We start from the raw sequence: 19,798 nt of genomic DNA on the forward strand, positions 1-19,798 counted from the left end.
GTTCAAAATACCAAACTATTCCTTTCAGTGGAAAAGGGTGTGGCTGTTTTCCCTGAGGTCTTTTTCAACTCTTTGGACAGTCTTGTTCTGACAGAGACCCTGACAGACTGTTGACTGACAAGCTTAATGAGAAATTCCACGCAAGTTAAGAATAGTTATCCCTACAGTTTTAGAAAGTCCAATCAATTTGTGAACAAAAACAACTCCCAAAGCCAGAAACCAGAGGATTAAGTCTTGAACCTGTTCTGGGATTATTATATAAAATGTCGAGCTGCAGCATAGAAAATAAATTGGTATGATAACTATGTAATTTCTACACATTTGCTGGTTCAGAACTGGCAACATAACTATAAAGTAGGAGTCCACAGGAGTTACCGCTGATTAGCAGTTATACATTTTGTAGTTGTTTAAAAATGTAATGTTTCTATTTCATACAGGTTTGTAAACCTGTGATTGCATTAAACAAAGACAATAGCTGCGTTTCATTAGTCATTTAACAGGCCCTCCTTCACTTCCCCTCGGCACTTGGTAATAAGTAGCACCATACGTAACGCGAGTGGCCACTTGCAGAGCAGGGGGCAGGGCCTGAGGGGGAGCAGAATATTTTAAATGGAACCACTTGCCCTTAAGCATGCCTAATAATTAATAATAAGAATAAATAATAGAAATGACACAGAACAATGAGTAATGATCATTCAATCATTTCATAAATATGTCTAAATCCTCTAGATATTGTTTGTTTACTTGCATTTATATTTATGACCTGTTTGTGCACCGGAATTGACGGACGATCACAATGCATCCTGGGAAATATGCACTTGTGAAGTCTACATCGTTGTCGACTCGCTCCCTCGGCCCTTGAAGGGTTGATCTCAGGAAGTTCACTTCAGTTATCAGAGTGATGGAACCACACTTAAGATGGAGGAGGGGATTCCCCCAAGGGGAAGTGCTGAGGGGAAGTCAACGAGGGCCGGTTGAAACAACGAATGAAACTAAAATCACCAATTTCTTATTTTTTCTCTCCTAAAAATTGGCCTTTGTTCTCTCCTCAGTATCATATTAGAATTCAAAAAATGTGAGTATAAAATTAACCTTAGATAAGATAATGTATAAGATTAGATCAAATAAATACATTCAGTCGGTCCTCTATTCATTGTCATTGGAGCAGCTCTAGATTTTACATCCTGTCTTGCATGCAGGCTGAGCTCTCTGGTTTGTGGGTTTAGGAGGGAACTTCCATGGTCTTAGTGCTGTTGCATGAAGGCCAAGCTGTACATAAATGTACCATTTATGTACATTTGACAACAGGCTTTACGGGTTACAGGAATAAACTAAAGAGTGGCCTGTAGTGGACGTGCTGTGTTAGTTTGACTAAGAAATATGGGTGTTAGCAGAAAAGATCACAGTGCAGAAATTCCTCCCATTGTTCCAAGACCCACTGAAAAAACGCCAAACACGAATGACTCCAACTTCCTCTACCACTCCATTCTCCATACTACAAAACATACAAGCTACATGTAACTTTAAAGGGGTAGTGTCAGACATTTTGACATCTATTTTGAATCTACTCACCTCTCTACGAACCAGTAATCCCTTAAAATAACCTTAATTCATCCCTTAATTCATGCAAAATCCCCTTAAAATTAGTAAAGGGAGTTATTAATGGACAAATTTGAATTTAAGTGAAAATCCAAAACTGTCTCCTAAACAGCAGTGAGCAGCGCTCCATCCAGAGAAAGCTGGACATTAGATCTGTGCCTCTCCTGTTCCTTTGGTTTCCTTTGGTATAAAGCATCACAGATTACCGTTTACTGATGACATATTTCAGGATTCCTGGGTAATGAAGTCCTCCAAACTGCCAAAAATCCCAACAGTTATCTCCCGCTGCCACTTGGGGCCACAAAGTGTGACTGCTTTTTAAGGTGCACTACACAACTTCACAATTTGGTGGCCCCAAGTGGCAATGAGAGATAACTTTTTGAATTTTTGATAATTTGAAAGACTTGAAATCCTGTAAGGTGATGTCAGTAAAGAGGTTCAGGCATCGTTCGCTGTAGGACTCACTCTCAAGTTTGGATTCATCACTTCCTGTGTGGACAAGATTTCCCGCCAGTGACCATACTGACACCAGAATTTACTGTGGGTAGATAGGGTAGGGAGAATCTACATTGTCTCAGTTAGTGGAGCTCTGTTGCAGCCCCACAGTGATTTACACTTTACATAATAGTGCAGCTTTGAAATGATAACCATGGAACACAAAAAAATACTTGACAAGAAATGCATTTTAAGACAGATTCACTGGTTTCAGTAAACATCTTGAAACAATTTACATTATTATGAACCAAGTGAAATTTCTTGAAAGTGGTGCAGCAATATAATTTCACTTCATGTAATGAAATTAGCTTGATTACTCTGAATATAGGATGAAGTGACTTACATGTCCTGTTTCATATCTCTCAGCACAGCAGAGGAGTTTGTTTGCTAATTATTGATTACATATTTAGAGAGGGGAAGTGAGGCTTTGTCAGTTCAGGATGTTCAGGATGTATACCAGGTTTGACAGGATAATGTCTGTCAACATTTTTTTGTGTTGTTTGACAGTACAAGGCCAGTATAGCGGAGAACCAAGCAGATGTACTGGTCCTGAGGATTCCCGTGGACGACAAGGATGAAGAAAACACCAAAAACTGGAAAGCCAAGTTTGTGATCACTGAGGGCAATGAGAACGGCATTTTCAGGATGGACACTGACTCTAAAACCAATGAGGGGCTGCTTTACGTGGTCAAGGTGAGACACAACAACAGAATACAAAATCAATGATTTTTATTTGTCACATCAAAAACAAATGTTGTCCAGTCCATGGTACCTAGCTAGGTGTGCAGCAGCAATTGTTGCTGTAGTTTAAGTTACTACAGTACTACAGTCCTGGAATAACCAGGATGGCCACATTATTCACCCAATGTATTGTCAAGAAAAATTGCTGTCGTTCAGTATCATGACATAGTAGCCTGTTCACCAAAAAGGTTTGTTAGCATTGGCCAAATTTAAACCTGCAATAAGCGATATCAGACCTTATAACCAATCCTGAAGCTAATGCTATTTGGAGATTTCATTGAGACATATTGATATAAACCAGTATCCACACACACAGGCGAGCTGTGTTGCTGTTTTCACCTCTTTTCTAAAGAGGTGAAATTTCCCTCCGGAACGAAGCTCCTCCCGGCCCATTCAGTAGCTTTTCATTTTTTCAAAAACTAGCCTGGCATCTCCCTCGCTGTTTAAAAGCGGCGTTCACCCCCTCCCATTCCTGTAAAAAACATTCTCGTAATGGCAGAATTGATGAAGCGAGTGAGTTAAACTAGTAAACTTGCTACCTACCTCTTCACTTCGGCAGGAGGAAAATCTGGCAAAGCGAGACTGGTAACCGGCAACACTTCTCCGTTCAGATTTGCTTAGCTTAGCTATTAGCCTTTATGTACGGTGCTTTGCTAGGTTTGTCTTTAGGGGCCTCTGTAGTCCAGTAGCTTTGTTGTGCTTTATTTACAAATGTGTTGCAGTTTCTGTCACCCTCTAGTGGTCGGAAAATCTCCTATTGCAGCTTTAATAAATTCCACAAGCAAAATGGATTTGCTAGCTCAATAGTTCTAACAAAAAAAAAATGTTCACGCATAGATTAGCCACTGAAGCTGCAAAGCTTAAACACATTAACAAGACTGTAACACCAGGCAAGAGAGCGTCACTCAATAGAATATAATAGAATACCGTATTTCCTCTAATAGTGGCCGGTAGGCAATTAAAAGCCAGGTCTCCGATAATGGCCAGGGCCGTGGTCGACAAACAAATAAAGGCCGGCCCCAAATACAGGCCGGGGAAAAAAACAAAGGAAAAAACAACGGTGGATACCGGTAAACTCCTGGTGCCTGTTATATAATGTAACTGTAGTTTGTAGTAATGTACAAGTGCCACAAGATGGCAGTATGTCACAAGATGGCTCAGCCGGCGGAAGTCTCTGGAGCACGCCATCGTCGATTACCGTAATTATCGGTAACGCGTTGCAGTAACAAAAAAACGGCTACCTAATGAACCCCAACAGAAGCAGATCAGAAAACAAGGAGGCTTCGTACTAAAATATGAGCAAATATACTTATCAAACAGAGGGAATTAGAAATAAAGGCCTGTCTCTAATATAAGCCTGCTTCCAATAAAGGCCTGGTACCCTCTGCAGTTGAGGTAAATAAAGGCCCGGGCCAATATTAGAGGAAATACGGAAGAATAGAATAGTCTCTGGTATAGATAAGTTCTATCGATGTTGCTGCAATTCCTACAGGTTGCCGACAGAGGTCAATGGAGGTCATAGATTACTTAATGCTCCTTGAAAACAAGACATAAGAAAAGCAATATGAACCAGAAGTCGTACCGTTAAACTCACCCTGGGCACATAGTTGGCCTCCCATTCATTGTCAATGTAGCAGCCTCAAGATTTGTCTCTTGGTGATGTCAGCTTGAGAAATGAATTGTGTGGCTGGTGGATGGAGCGCTGGGAGCTTTGCCAATCAACACCATGGAGTAAACCACAGAATGAGATAGTGCCACAGATGGAGGCGGTGATACAGATAACTAGCTGCTGACTGAGGTTTCTCTCTGCTGTAACAGAGAGAACTGAGAGTCAGCTCTCCTGAGAGTTGAGTGTGAAAGCTGCCTTGGCAAGATTTTAAGTACTCTGTGTGTGTGTGTGTCTGTGTGGGTGTTCTGGTAATCATCACATTGTGGGGACAACAATCTGTTTACACAGTCACGTCATGGGGACCTGTTGCGGAGTGGGGACAAAAAATCAGGTCCCCATGAGGAAAACCCTTTTAAATGAATGCAGGAGCGAGTCTGAAGGTGCCTGTGTGGTTTTTAGCATTGGCCCATAACACACGTTTACCGGTCAGTGTGTGTGTGTGTGGAGTGCTCGGTTGCGCCCCCTTATAGTTTCCAGCTGGTAATGCACTCACTGCTTCACACACACACACATTCCAAATATGGTTGGGTACCGCCCACTTCCTGGTCCTCCTTAGGAAGGATTTCAGCAGCAATAACACATTCTCAGGCGGACATTTAAAGGTGGCAATCTACACGGTGGACAAGGGAGAAGATTATTTCCAGGAGATGCCAGCTAAGGAGCTAAGAACTTGTGCAGAGGAGCAAAAGTGAAACACAAGGTAAGCACATTTGTATGACAAACCAGTATAACCAGTGTTCAACCCTCAAATTAGGTTAATTAGCTCTCATTACTTTGCAGGATAGCTAGTTAGCTCAAGGCTAAGTAGAGGCTAAGTGTAGGCCTAACCATCTAATCAAAAATGTTTTAGTCTGTTTTTACAACTAGCTAGTGTTAGTGTTGTCATGCAATTCAGTGTGAAGGAGTTTATGCAAACGAAAAAAGACTAATTGATTGCTCTCGGAGGGGGTGTGGTGAAATTGATTCTGTTAATAATAGTTTAGCTTTTTTAAATGTATGGTTTTTATTTTGCTATGATGACTTCAGGATCAATATTTGTTGTGAAGTTACATTTAAGTGAAATTTATTTATAAAGTACATATAAAAAAACACAGATTTTGACCAAAGGTAAAACGTACATTCATGTTTATCACTTCAGATTTAATTCTAGAGTCTCTTAATAGTCATGCTTTTTTGTTTTTGTGTTTTTAACCAGCTAAAATAAAGAAGGAAGTTCATTGTGATGGTAATCTAGTGTGAATCGGTACAGCCAAACAGTTTAATGTAATGCATCTAGAAGGCTAATGGTAGTGGGATATTTAGGACAGATTTTAAGCTTCATAGGGATTTTTTTTCTTGGTTAATTATCACTATATTCTTGACACTCACGACGTCCCCACAGCACACCTTCAGTCAGTGTTTGACTGAAGGTGTGCTGTGGGGACACCTTCAGTCAGTGTTTGACTTTGGACACAACTGAGACAACTGGTCCCCACAAGGAACTGTAACATTGTGTGTGAAATGTCCCCACAAAGCCTGTTTTATTCAAGATGTGTGAACGCAGAGCTTGGCTGGGCAGGAAGAAATATTTGAATATGAATTTGATGTTTTTTCTCTGAAATCTGGAATATATTGGCATGCACCTCATCTCAGAGATTTTGTCTGAACAAGTCATCAATCTAATTGCATGTTATGTTGTGTATAGATCAAATTTACCATTTGTTTCTTTTGATTTTATATTCTAAAATATTGTCATTGTGAAATATGTGTTTACAGATGACCAGCGATACAGCTAATGCCATGATGAAGGAGGACTCACATCCTTCTCTCCTGTCAAAGACTCAGATGGATGATGCTACTGGTCCAAAAAACACTCCTCCACAGGTACATTCATGTTTATCACTTCAGATTTAATTCTAGAGTCTCTCAATAGTCATGCTTTTTTGTTTTTGTGTTTTTAACCAGCTAAAATAAAGAAGGAAGTTCATTGTGATGGCAATCTAGTGTGAATCAGTACAGTCAAACAGTTTAATGTAATGCATCTAGAAGGTTAATGGTAGTGGGATATTTAGGACAGATTTTAACCTTCATAGGGATTTTTTTCTTGGTTAATTATCACTATATTCTGGACACTCACGACGTCCCCACAGCACACCTTCAGTCAGTGTTTGACTGAAGGTGTGCTGTGGGGACACCTTCAGTCAGTGTTTGACTTTGGACACAACAGAGGCAACTGGTCCCCACAAGGAACTGTAACATTGTGTGTGAAATGTCCCCACAAAGCCTGTTTTATTCAAGAAGTGTGAACACAGACACAGCTTGGATGGGCAAGAAGAAATATTTTAATATGAATTTGTGTTTTTTTCTCTGAAGTCTGGTGTATATTGGCATGCATCTCATCTCAGAGATTTTGTCTGAACAAGTCATCAATCTAATTGTGTGTTATGCTCTTTTTACATCAAATTTACCATTTGTTTCTTATGTTTTCATATTCTAAAATATTGTCATTGTGAAATATGTGTTTACAGATGACCAGCGATACAGCTAATGCCATGGTGAAGGAGGACTCACATCCTTCTCTCCTGTCAAAGACCCAGATGGATGATGCTACTGGTCCAAACAACACTCCTCCACAGGTACATTCATGTTTATCACTTCAGATTTAATTCTAGAGTCTCAGTCATGCTTTGTTTGTTTTTGTGTTTTTAACCAGGTAAAATAAAGAAGGAAGTTTATTGTGATGGTAATCTAGTGTGAATCAGTACAGCCAAACAGTTTAATGTAATGCATCTAGAAGGTTAATGGTAGTGGGATATTTAGGACAGATTTTAACCTTCATAGGGATTTTTTTTTTGGTTAATTATCACTATATTCTTGACACTCACGACGTCCCCACAGCACACCTTCAGTCAGTGTTTGACTGAAGGTGTGCTGTGGGGACACCTTCAGTCAGTGTTTGACTTTGGACACAACTGAGACAACTGGTCCCCACAAGGAACTGTAACATTGTGTGTGAAATGTCCCCACAAAGCCTGTTTTATTCAAGAAGTGTGAACTCAGAGCTTGGCTGGGCAGGAAGAAATATTTGAATATGAATTTGATGTTTTTTCTCTGAAGTCTGGAATATATTGGCATGCACCTCATCTCAGAGATTTTGTCTGAACAAGTCATCAATCTAATTGCGTGTTCCGCTCTTTTTACATCAAATTGACCATTTGTTTCTTATGTTTTCATATTCTAAAATATTGTCATTGTGAAATATGTGTTTACAGATGACCAGCGATACAGCTAATGCCATGGTGAAGGAGGACTCACATCCTTCTCTCCTGTCAAAGACCCAGATGGATGATGCTACTGGTCCAAACAACACTCCTCCACAGGTACATTCATGTTTATCACTTCAGATTTAATTCTAGAGTCTCAGTCATGCTTTGTTTGTTTTTGTGTTTTTAACCAGGTAAAATAAAGAAGGAAGTTTATTGTGATGGTAATCTAGTGTGAATCAGTGCAGCCAAACAGTTTAATGTAATGCATCTAGAAAGTTAATGGTAGTGGGATATTTAGGACAGATTTTAACCTTCATAGGGATTTTTTTTTTGGTTAATTATCACTATATTCTTGACACTCACGACGTCCCCACAGCACACCTTCAGTCAGTGTTTGATTGAAGGTGTGCTGTGGGGACACCTTCAGTCAGTGTTTGACTTTGGACACAACTGAGACAACTGGTCCCCACAAGGAACTGTAACATTGTGTGTGAAATGTCCCCATAAAGCCTGTTTTATTCAAGATGTGTGAACACAGACAGAGCTTGGATGGGCAGGAAGAAATATTTTTAATATGAATTTGATGATTTTTCTCTGAAGTCTGGTGTATATTGGCATGCATCTCATCTCAGAGATTTTGTCTGAACAAGTCATCAATCTAATTGCATGTTATGTTGTGTATAGATCAAATTTACCATTTGTTTCTTATGGTTTTATATTCTAAATTATTGTCATTGTGAAATATGTGTTTACAGATGACCAGCGATACAGCTAATGCCATGATGAAGGAGGACTCACATCCTTCTCTCCTGTCAAAGACTCAGATGGATGATGCTACTGGTCCAAACAACACTCCTCCACAGGTACATTCATGTTTATCACTTCAGATTTAATTCTAGAGTCTCTCAATAGTCATGCTTTTTTGTTTTTGTGTTTTTAACCAGCTAAAATAAAGAAGGAAGTTTATTGTGATGGCAATCTAGTGTGAATCAGTACAGTCAAACAGTTTAATGTAATGCATCTAGAAGGTTAATGGTAGTGGGATATTTAGGACAGATTTTAACCTTCATAGGGATTTTTTTTCTTGGTTAATTATCACTATATTATGGACACTCACGACGTCCCCACAGCACACCTTCAGTCAGTGTTTGACTGAAGGTGTGCTGTGGGGACACCTTCAGTCAGTGTTTGACTTTGGACACAACTGAGACAACTGGTCCCCACAAGGAACTGTAACATTGTGTGTGAAATGTCCCCACAAAGCCTGTTTTATTCAAGATGTGTGAACTCAGAGCTTGGCTGGGCAGGACAAAATATTTGAATATGAATTTGATGTTTTTTCTCTGAAGTCTGGAATATATTGGCATGCACCTCATCTCAGAGATTTTGTCTGAACAAGTCATCAATCTAATTGTGTGTTATGCTCTTTTTACATCAAATTTACCATTTGTTTCTTATGTTTTCATATTCTAAAATATTGTCATTGTGAAATATGTGTTTACAGATGACCAGCGATACAGCTAATGCCATGGTGAAGGAGGACTCACATCCTTCTCTCCTGTCAAAGACCCAGATGGATGATGCTACTGGTCCAAACAACACTCCTCCACAGGTACATTCATGTTTATCACTTCAGATTTAATTCTAGAGTCTCAGTCATGCTTTGTTTGTTTTTGTGTTTTTAACCAGGTAAAATAAAGAAGGAAGTTTATTGTGATGGTAATCTAGTGTGAATCAGTACAGCCAAACAGTTTAATGTAATGCATCTAGAAGGTTAATGGTAGTGGGATATTTAGGACAGATTTTAACCTTCATAGGGATTTTTTTTTTGGTTAATTATCACTATATTCTTGACACTCACGACGTCCCCACAGCACACCTTCAGTCAGTGTTTGATTGAAGGTGTGCTGTGGGGACACCTTCAGTCAGTGTTTGACTTTGGACACAACTGAGACAACTGGTCCCCACAAGGAACTGTAACATTGTGTGTGAAATGTCCCCATAAAGCCTGTTTTATTCAAGAAGTGTGAACACAGACAGAGCTTGGATGGGCAGGAAGAAATATTTTTAATATGAATTTGATGATTTTTCTCTGAAGTCTGGTGTATATTGGCATGCATCTCATCTCAGAGATTTTGTCTGAACAAGTCATCAATCTAATTGCATGTTATGTTGTGTATAGATCAAATTGACCATTTGTTTCTTATGGTTTTATATTCTAAATTATTGTCATTGTGAAATATGTGTTTACAGATGACCAGCGATACAGCTAATGCCATGATGAAGGAGGACTCACATCCTTCTCTCCTGTCAAAGACTCAGATGGATGATGCTACTGGTCCAAACAACACTCCTCCACAGGTACATTCATGTTTATCACTTCAGATTTAATTCTAGAGTCTCTCAATAGTCATGCTTTTTTGTTTTTGTGTTTTTAACCAGCTAAAATAAAGAAGGAAGTTCATTGTGATGGCAATCTAGTGTGAATCAGTACAGTCAAACAGTTTAATGTAATGCATCTAGAAGGTTAATGGTAGTGGGATATTTAGGACAGATTTTAACCTTCATAGGGATTTTTTTTCTTGGTTAATTATCACTATATTATGGACACTCACGACGTCCCCACAGCACACCTTCAGTCAGTGTTTGACTGAAGGTGTGCTGTGGGGACACCTTCAGTCAGTGTTTGACTTTGGACACAACTGAGACAACTGGTCCCCACAAGGAACTGTAACATTGTGTGTGAAATGTCCCCACAAAGCCTGTTTTATTCAAGATGTGTGAACTCAGAGCTTGGCTGGGCAGGACAAAATATTTGAATATGAATTTGATGTTTTTTCTCTGAAGTCTGGAATATATTGGCATGCACCTCATCTCAGAGATTTTGTCTGAACAAGTCATCAATCTAATTGTGTGTTATGCTCTTTTTACATCAAATTTACCATTTGTTTCTTATGTTTTCATATTCTAAAATATTGTCATTGTGAAATATGTGTTTACAGATGACCAGTGATACAGCTAATGCCATGGTGAAGGAGGACTCACATCCTTCTCTCCTGTCAAAGACCCAGATGGATGATGCTACTGGTCCAAACAACACTCCTCCACAGGTACATTCATGTTTATCACTTCAGATTTAATTCTAGAGTCTCAGTCATGCTTTGTTTGTTTTTGTGTTTTTAACCAGGTAAAATAAAGAAGGAAGTTCATTGTGATGGCAATCTAGTGTGAATCAGTACAGTCAAACAGTTTAATGTAATGCATCTAGAAGGTTAATGGTAGTGGGATATTTAGGACAGATTTTAACCTTCATAGGGATTTTTTTTTTGGTTAATTATCACTATATTCTTGACACTCACGACGTCCCCACAGCACACCTTCAGTCAGTGTTTGACTGAAGGTGTGCTGTGGGGACACCTTCAGTCAGTGTTTGACTTTGGACACAACTGAGACAACTGGTCCCCACAAGGAACTGTAACATTGTGTGTGAAATGTCCCCACAAAGCCTGTTTTATTCAAGAAGTGTGAACTCAGAGCTTGGCTGGGCAGGAAGAAATATTTGAATATGAATTTGATGTTTTTTCTCTGAAGTCTGGAATATATTGGCATGCACCTCATCTCAGAGATTTTGTCTGAACAAGTCATCAATCTAATTGCGTGTTCCGCTCTTTTTACATCAAATTGACCATTTGTTTCTTATGTTTTCATATTCTAAAATATTGTCATTGTGAAATATGTGTTTACAGATGACCAGCGATACAGCTAATGCCATGGTGAAGGAGGACTCACATCCTTCTCTCCTGTCAAAGACCCAGATGGATGATGCTACTGGTCCAAACAACACTCCTCCACAGGTACATTCATGTTTATCACTTCAGATTTAATTCTAGAGTCTCAGTCATGCTTTGTTTGTTTTTGTGTTTTTAACCAGGTAAAATAAAGAAGGAAGTTTATTGTGATGGTAATCTAGTGTGAATCAGTGCAGCCAAACAGTTTAATGTAATGCATCTAGAAAGTTAATGGTAGTGGGATATTTAGGACAGATTTTAACCTTCATAGGGATTTTTTTTTTGGTTAATTATCACTATATTCTTGACACTCACGACGTCCCCACAGCACACCTTCAGTCAGTGTTTGATTGAAGGTGTGCTGTGGGGACACCTTCAGTCAGTGTTTGACTTTGGACACAACTGAGACAACTGGTCCCCACAAGGAACTGTAACATTGTGTGTGAAATGTCCCCATAAAGCCTGTTTTATTCAAGATGTGTGAACACAGACAGAGCTTGGATGGGCAGGAAGAAATATTTTTAATATGAATTTGATGATTTTTCTCTGAAGTCTGGTGTATATTGGCATGCATCTCATCTCAGAGATTTTGTCTGAACAAGTCATCAATCTAATTGCATGTTATGTTGTGTATAGATCAAATTTACCATTTGTTTCTTATGGTTTTATATTCTAAATTATTGTCATTGTGAAATATGTGTTTACAGATGACCAGCGATACAGCTAATGCCATGATGAAGGAGGACTCACATCCTTCTCTCCTGTCAAAGACTCAGATGGATGATGCTACTGGTCCAAACAACACTCCTCCACAGGTACATTCATGTTTATCACTTCAGATTTAATTCTAGAGTCTCTCAATAGTCATGCTTTTTTGTTTTTGTGTTTTTAACCAGCTAAAATAAAGAAGGAAGTTTATTGTGATGGCAATCTAGTGTGAATCAGTACAGTCAAACAGTTTAATGTAATGCATCTAGAAGGTTAATGGTAGTGGGATATTTAGGACAGATTTTAACCTTCATAGGGATTTTTTTTCTTGGTTAATTATCACTATATTATGGACACTCACGACGTCCCCACAGCACACCTTCAGTCAGTGTTTGACTGAAGGTGTGCTGTGGGGACACCTTCAGTCAGTGTTTGACTTTGGACACAACTGAGACAACTGGTCCCCACAAGGAACTGTAACATTGTGTGTGAAATGTCCCCATAAAGCCTGTTTAATTCAAGATGTGTGAACTCAGAGCTTGGCTGGGCAGGACAAAATATTTGAATATGAATTTGATGTTTTTTCTCTGAAGTCTGGAATATATTGGCATGCACCTCATCTCAGAGATTTTGTCTGAACAAGTCATCAATCTAATTGTGTGTTCCGCTCTTTTTACATCAAATTGACCATTTGTTTCTTATGTTTTCATATTCTAAAATATTGTCATTGTGAAATATGTGTTAACAGATGACCAGCGATACAGCTAATGCCATGGACTCACATCCTTCTCTCCTGTCAAAGACACAGATGGATGATGCTACTGGTCCAAACACCACAGGTACATTCATGTTTATCACTTCAGATTTTATTCTAGAGTCTGTCATAGTCATGCTTTGTTTGTTTTTGTGTTTTTAACCAGCTAAAAGAAATAAGGAAGCTTATTGTGATGGTAATCTAGTGTGAATCAGCACAGTCAAACAGTTTAATGTAATGCATCTAGAAGGCTAATGGTAGTGGGATATTTAGGACAGCCCCTATACCAAGGAACTGGGTGCTCACAGGGGCTGGAGCAGTTTAATGAGTGGATGGATGCATTGTAATAACGTGCATTATTACTCATACTGTAGAAGCAACTCATGTTAGAGCTAATGCAAGTGTTTCAAGTAGCTTTAATATCAACAGAGCTAAAGTTGCTAAAGCCATAATCACCATAGTAGTACTTGTTTAATGGTTGTAATGTGTTATATAATTCTTTGGACATACTACATAGTAGAATAACTAGATGGATTTATTTCACTCAAAAATCATTTTTTGCTTAATGTCCACTGTAGCAACTTTGCGCCAAACTCCTGCAAGCACAGGATCTAAAATGTTGATAAGAACATGATAAATACTGTTTCTTCCTGAAAATTTAGTTTGAAAAATTATAAATTAATATTATTTTCATGAATGTATAAAAAGTGAGCCCACTACAGTGATCAGATTTAACAATTTCTTTTTTAAGACAACACAATATGTATGGCTTATAGGAAAAAATGGTCCTCATCATCTTTTCCTTTTCCCCAGTGTTCATTTCAGTCCAAGTGGCAGAATGCACAAATCAGTGTTTGACTGACAATGTAATTCTATCCATAGGTAGAGTGCAAATAATTTTACTTGTACTGTAGATGCTGGCATATACTGTATACTGATATAGGATTCAGAAATTATCGGAATTCCAGCAGACACCCTTTCTAATCCTTTCAATTACAAATGTGTTTTTCTGCCCACTTTAAGGTGAAGCTACCCAGAAGACGAAAACACCCTGGCAGCAGACAGAGGTGCAGGCGGTGGAAAGGCACATGAATCGATTCATCACATCTTGTATTGTACCAGCAAAGAGTGACTGTGAGAAATGTTTAAGGGCTGAACCAGAAGCTCTTAAGAACCGGGACTGGCAGAACCTGAAATTCTATGTTCATAACCGCATTATGGCCTACAAAAGGAAATGGCAACGTCAATAGTGTGAAGATTACCAACTCTCTGGGATGGCAGTTTTTGTTTACATTCGCATGTCTCAGCAAAAGGTCTACTGAACATGTTGAACATATTTCCTACCTTTTAAAAAGCATTTGAATGTTTTGCATTAAATTGTTTTGCTCTGAAGTGCCAATAATAGCCAAAAATGGCAGTGAGTTATTTGAAAGGAAGCATATGTGAAAGTTATGTTTCCATTTTTTTTTTTATATGTGGATTCCCATTGTAAAACTCAAGCAACAGGAGTTTCATTGTTTTGAGGTTTATTTTACTTCATTTGTTGAGTTCATTTGTGAAGTTGAACTCATTAAACGTTGAATTGTACAATTTAAATGTGAGTTTCATGTCTTTGAGTTCAGTTAGTAGTTAGTAGTAGTTTTATTATGGTGGTACTAAGTGTCAGGTGATTGAGTAGTAGTTAGGTGATTAACAGTGGTTGACTGAGGTAAAAACTAGAAAACAAAATGGTTGTGCCTGTGTGAGAATTAAAGAAAGAATAGCTCAAACAGTGGAAAGTACAAGGGTTTAAATTTTATTTTTTATTTATACTTTATTTAACCAGGAAGGTCCCATTGAGATACAATCTTCTGCCAGGGAGTCCTGGTCAAGATGGTTTGACTTTAAAGGTTTGACTTGTTGTGTGGCAGATATGGGTTGGAAAATATCCAGACAATAATTCACTACTCTTTCAATCCTTCATACGTTATGAATAGAGATAGCCTTTCACTACTTCATCCATAAATATTAACTTCAAACACCCTGATATTCTTATCAAACCTAAAATCTGCAATGTTGTGAAGATGGCTACATACACAGCACTAGGCGTTTTATGCAAGAGTGGTGCTTTGCATTACTAGCACCATGTGCAGGCCTCATGCTACATTTACATCATCTATGAACAACCAAGCCATTTCAAAATCTGAACGGTCATGTACTACTACTGTATCTTTTAATTCTACTTAGTTGTAGATTAAACTTTTTTTTAACGAATGCAATAATCTGAGGATTTCCGCAATATAGATGCACGTCATATGCCATTTCAATATAGTAATACACTTATTTTTGTTGCAAGGTCCCCACTAATCAAATGGGAATTTGTGTGAATTATGCAAAATATATGTAAATGAGGTCCCCATCAGCCATGTTCACTCGATTTTTCATAAGTCCCCATTTAGCATGGTCAAGTCATTACTTCATCAATTCAGTGATTTGAAGTCGTGTATAAGCTAACAAAGCTATGGTTAGTGTACCTGATTTTTTTCATACCTCTAGAACCTTTAGAAAGGGTGGTACCCACAAGTGATGATCAGAAAGTTGGTCCCCATCCAACATGGAGACCAGTATGTGTGTGTGTGTGTGTGTGTGTGTGTGTGCGCGTGTCTGCGTTGCTATTCGCATGAGTGTTTACATATGTCTTTGTGCACATGCACATCTGTTTGCATATGTATGTGTATATGCATATGTGTATTTCAAGTTGCTCAGGCCTGGGTGTGCGCACGTGTGTATGTGTGTGTGTGTGCGTGTGTGTGTGTGTGTGTGTGTGTGGTGATATGCCACCAAGGTGATAAGGCATGTGCGCTGTTGTTATTATCAGCAGCTCTGACGGCATTGTGTTAGGTGGGTGTTAAATGTGTCAGAAGACACTTGGTTCCCACATTGGGGCTGATGAAACCTCAAATGACTTTTATTGAATTTTATTAAAGCACCATTCAGTTTTCAACCAGGAAGGAAACTGGAGGGGAGCTTCTGATTCTTGTCCATTTTATTTCAGCACCCAAAGACAGACAAACAAAACTATAAATAATTTAACCATCAGTGCTATGACCAGTGTTCCCCTTTTGGAAATAAGGCCAACAGTCTATGTTAAGGATAATGTACAGCAAGCCGGTCATTATTGTAAAATAGCTTTAACGACTAGAAAAGCATTTCCTGAAGAAAATGTGTGTCATTGCTGTAAGCTGACGTGGTGACCATTTTGAAATCTGAATGGAGTTCTGTATACAGTGGCTGAGTTATAAATATCATGGTAGCGGATGGAGGGCCATAAACACTCATGTATTTTATAACTCATAAACTATACATGTCATCATTGTGAGCTTATGCACAGTTGATCAGTATGCGACACTGAGCATTTTGAAATTTGAATGGAGTTTCTGCTGTATACAGTGGCTGAGTTATAAATATCATGGAAGCGGATGGGTCCTCATTGGCTGCCATGTATTTTATAACTCATAAACTATAAGTGCCGTCATTATGACCTTATGCAGGTTTGATCAGTATGCCGTAGTGAGCATTTTGAAATTTGAATGGAGTTTCTACTGTATACAGTGGGTGAATTATAAATACAATGGATGTCTATGGAATTTTATTTAATAGTCAATAACTCAAAAAGTATAAGGAGTATCATAAATAAAAGTTATAGCACACACACACACGGTTTGACGTATGGACTGTCTTTGTGGCATTAAAACTGTAGGAGGAGATACTTGACAAAGACGTTTTTAAAAATCTTCAAAATCTGTAGTAGCATGAATGGTTTTCGAGTTACAGATGAGCAATGAAACGCACAGACAAATAATAATAATAAAAATAAGAAGAATAATAAGTATGCAAGAGAACTAAAGTGTGTGTGTATTAGTGTATATATATATAATGTCTGTAGCTAGTATCCACGACTATACTGTAGCAGAACTGTAACCAAACGTCTGTAGCTAGCATTCATGGCTACACAGTAGCAGAACTATAACCAAATAAATATCTGTAGCTAGCATCCATGGGCTACACAGAGTGATTTGATTAGATATGAAAGAGCTGTCTGTTATGTGAATCAGTGAACTGTTAATCAGAAATAACAGACCTCAGAATGCCTTTACTGGGCATTCAGAATGGATTAGGGCTGGGCGATATGGTTGAAATCAATATCATGATAATCATAAGGATTTTTCTCGATATCAATATATATCACGATATGGTTCGTGTATGCAAAATCACATTAAATAATCAAATTAATGTTCATCTCATTGAACCGAATGGTAACGTTAGGTGTGATGTCAAACAAAACTGAAATTTTCGAATAATATTCCTACCATACCTCATTTTATCAGAGTTTTTAAGTAAAATGTGCTTGTCATCATCAATTTAGACAGCAGAAATGTGTGTCACGATATCAAAATATCTTCATGTCATCACGATATGATTCCACTGAAAGACGATAAACGATAATATTGAATTATCGCCCAGCCCTAGAATGGATTATTCAACGAAAGGGAAAGTCTGACACTCTCTATAGCAGCATATTCAGACTGTGTGAATCTCAAGTGGTAGTCTCACTAGTGCATCTCAGTGCTTCAGTCCACAGGCTTCTCCCCAGCATCTATAACACTCAGATATAGACAGAGGTTAATTAGTCCAGGTCGACTCATTGACTGGCTGGACCGCTCCTGCCTCTGAACGCTCAAACCTTACCGTAAATCTTATTTACGATGATAACTTTGCAAGAGGAAAACTCAGCCCTTCGGGGCAAGTGGAGGTGCATCCAGTGGTTTAGACAGAGCAAAACACCATACCATGCAGTGACATATAGAATAACCGCAAATCATCACAACAGGCAGCAACAACACAACAAGAAAGATGGCAGCAAAATAAAGCAAACAGTTTGTGTAATGAGAGTGGAAGTATGCATACAAACCAGACCCGGGTCAAATAGTATTAGCAAATACTTTCTCTTGTTTTGCAGCGTTCGTTTTACCCTGCTTAAACGGCTAGATGGGTGGAGTTTGTCGCATGTATTGTTATCGGTAGACAGCTGAAAATGGTTGGTCCTCTTCCAAGAGAACTGCAGTGTGGTTCTGTTACGAGTGATAATGTAATCCCAACCAGCTACAGTAAACAACCCCAAAACACAATGCTTTATGGGTAGAAGGAGACGGATGTTGACATCGGAAGGCCAGCAGTTCCTCATGCTTGGAAAGCCTAGCATAACAAAATGAAGTCTTGACTGATGCTCACGTTCGGCTATTTTTTCATGTGTTCTTAAAGGAATAGTTCACCCAAAAATGAAAATTCTGTCATCATCTCCTCACCCTCATGCCAGTTGAAACACAGGTGAAGTTTGTCCATATAACACACAGGGAGGTTGCCAGCACAACTCCATAGCAGCCTTCTCCAAAACAACTGAAGTCAGTGGGGACCAGTTCTTCAGAGTTCCAAAAAGACCTACAGTATATTTACACCATCATTTAGTGCAAATCTGAACTACAGCTGATTGATTTGCAACAATAATAGTGTATAGGTCTTTCTATTCACAGTGTGATTGTTTGGCTGTTTTTGTTTTGGAGCTCTACAGAACAGGTCCCCATTGACTTCAGTTGTTTTGGAGAAGGCTGCTACCAAGTTGTGCTGGCAACCTCCCTGTTTGTTATATGGACTAACAAATTTCACCTGTGTTTCATTTGGCATGAGGGGGAGTAGATGATGACAGAATTTTCATTCCTCAAACTATTCCTTCAAACTATTCCTTTAACTGGTAAGAACACCAGAGGAGCTCAATTACGACAAAGAGTGCAGAGAAGTCCATCACTTAGCTAAAGTTACAGCATCTGAACCAAAGAAAACCAACAGTAGGTTGGATTGCACCTCTTCCACTTTTGTTCCCCTCATCTCCATTTTATTTCTCTCACCTTCTCCAGCCTCTGGACTATGAGAAGGGCAAGGTGATAGTGCTGAGGGTGTCCGCCCAGAACGAGGTTCCCCTGGTGGGCTCGGCGGGCTCCTGGCTCTCCGTCCCGGTGGAGCTCAGTGTGGGCGATGTGGATGAAGGTCCAGAGTTCATCCCCCCCAACAAAACGATCAGGGTGAAAGAGAACATCCCCATTGGAAGTGTACTGGGCATTTACACGGCCCTGGACCCAGAGACCAAGAGCAGCAACGGCATCAAGTATGACACACACACACACACACACACACACACACACACACACACACACACACACACATGCTGACCTTTTCCCAAATGAAAAATGTACAATATGTTCTATGTGAAAAAACGAGACGTGCCACACATGCAGAAAAACATTTTGAAACCTGTCACAATTTCAGAGAAGTGGGATATTAACAGTGTAAAAATACGTCTTACGATCAATATGTCCAATCATTAATTGATTCATTTATATGCTATATACATTTGCTGTTATTAATGCCTACATACACACAGCTAGAATTTTGTAGTGACAGCCGTATTCATGAATGAGAGTGAATGTGCTAGTATGGTACACATTAACTGAATCTGGTTACAATCTGTGTTGTTTTTGCTTATAGCACTTTTGTATTCCATGCCAGTAAAGCCCCTTTTGAATTGAAAAAAATAATAATAATTGAATAGTTTGTACACATAAAGCACAATTCTTAAGCAAAATGATAGTAAATAAGACCATATTTTTCAAATAGCATGCCACACTATCATCAAAGTGATTCTCATTCTCAATCAAAGTGATGCTCTTTACTTTCAGTAGTCTCAGTATAACAGTTTCACCTCAAC

At 38.8% G+C, this 19,798-nt stretch overlaps 1 protein-coding gene across 2 annotated transcripts in view; it reads left to right on the forward strand.

Annotated features, from left to right (window-relative positions):
• dsc2l (desmocollin 2 like) overlaps positions 1-19,798 on the forward strand; it is a 53,175-nt gene that overhangs the window by 17,234 nt on the left and 16,143 nt on the right. For both annotated transcript variants that reach the window (XM_071537455.1, XM_071537456.1), the window contains exons 9-10: positions 2,602-2,787; positions 18,951-19,198. In XM_071537455.1, the coding sequence (XP_071393556.1) occupies positions 2,602-2,787; positions 18,951-19,198 (434 nt within the window). The remainder of the gene's footprint in view (positions 1-2,601; positions 2,788-18,950; positions 19,199-19,798) is intronic.

The sequence above is a fragment of the Centroberyx affinis genome, unplaced genomic scaffold, assembly GCF_046629955.1.
Source record: "Centroberyx affinis isolate AG114_WGS23_722 - 3 ecotype Tasmania unplaced genomic scaffold, CSIRO-AGI_Caff_v1 ptg003050l_1, whole genome shotgun sequence".
Lineage (NCBI taxonomy): Eukaryota > Metazoa > Chordata > Actinopteri > Beryciformes > Berycidae > Centroberyx > Centroberyx affinis.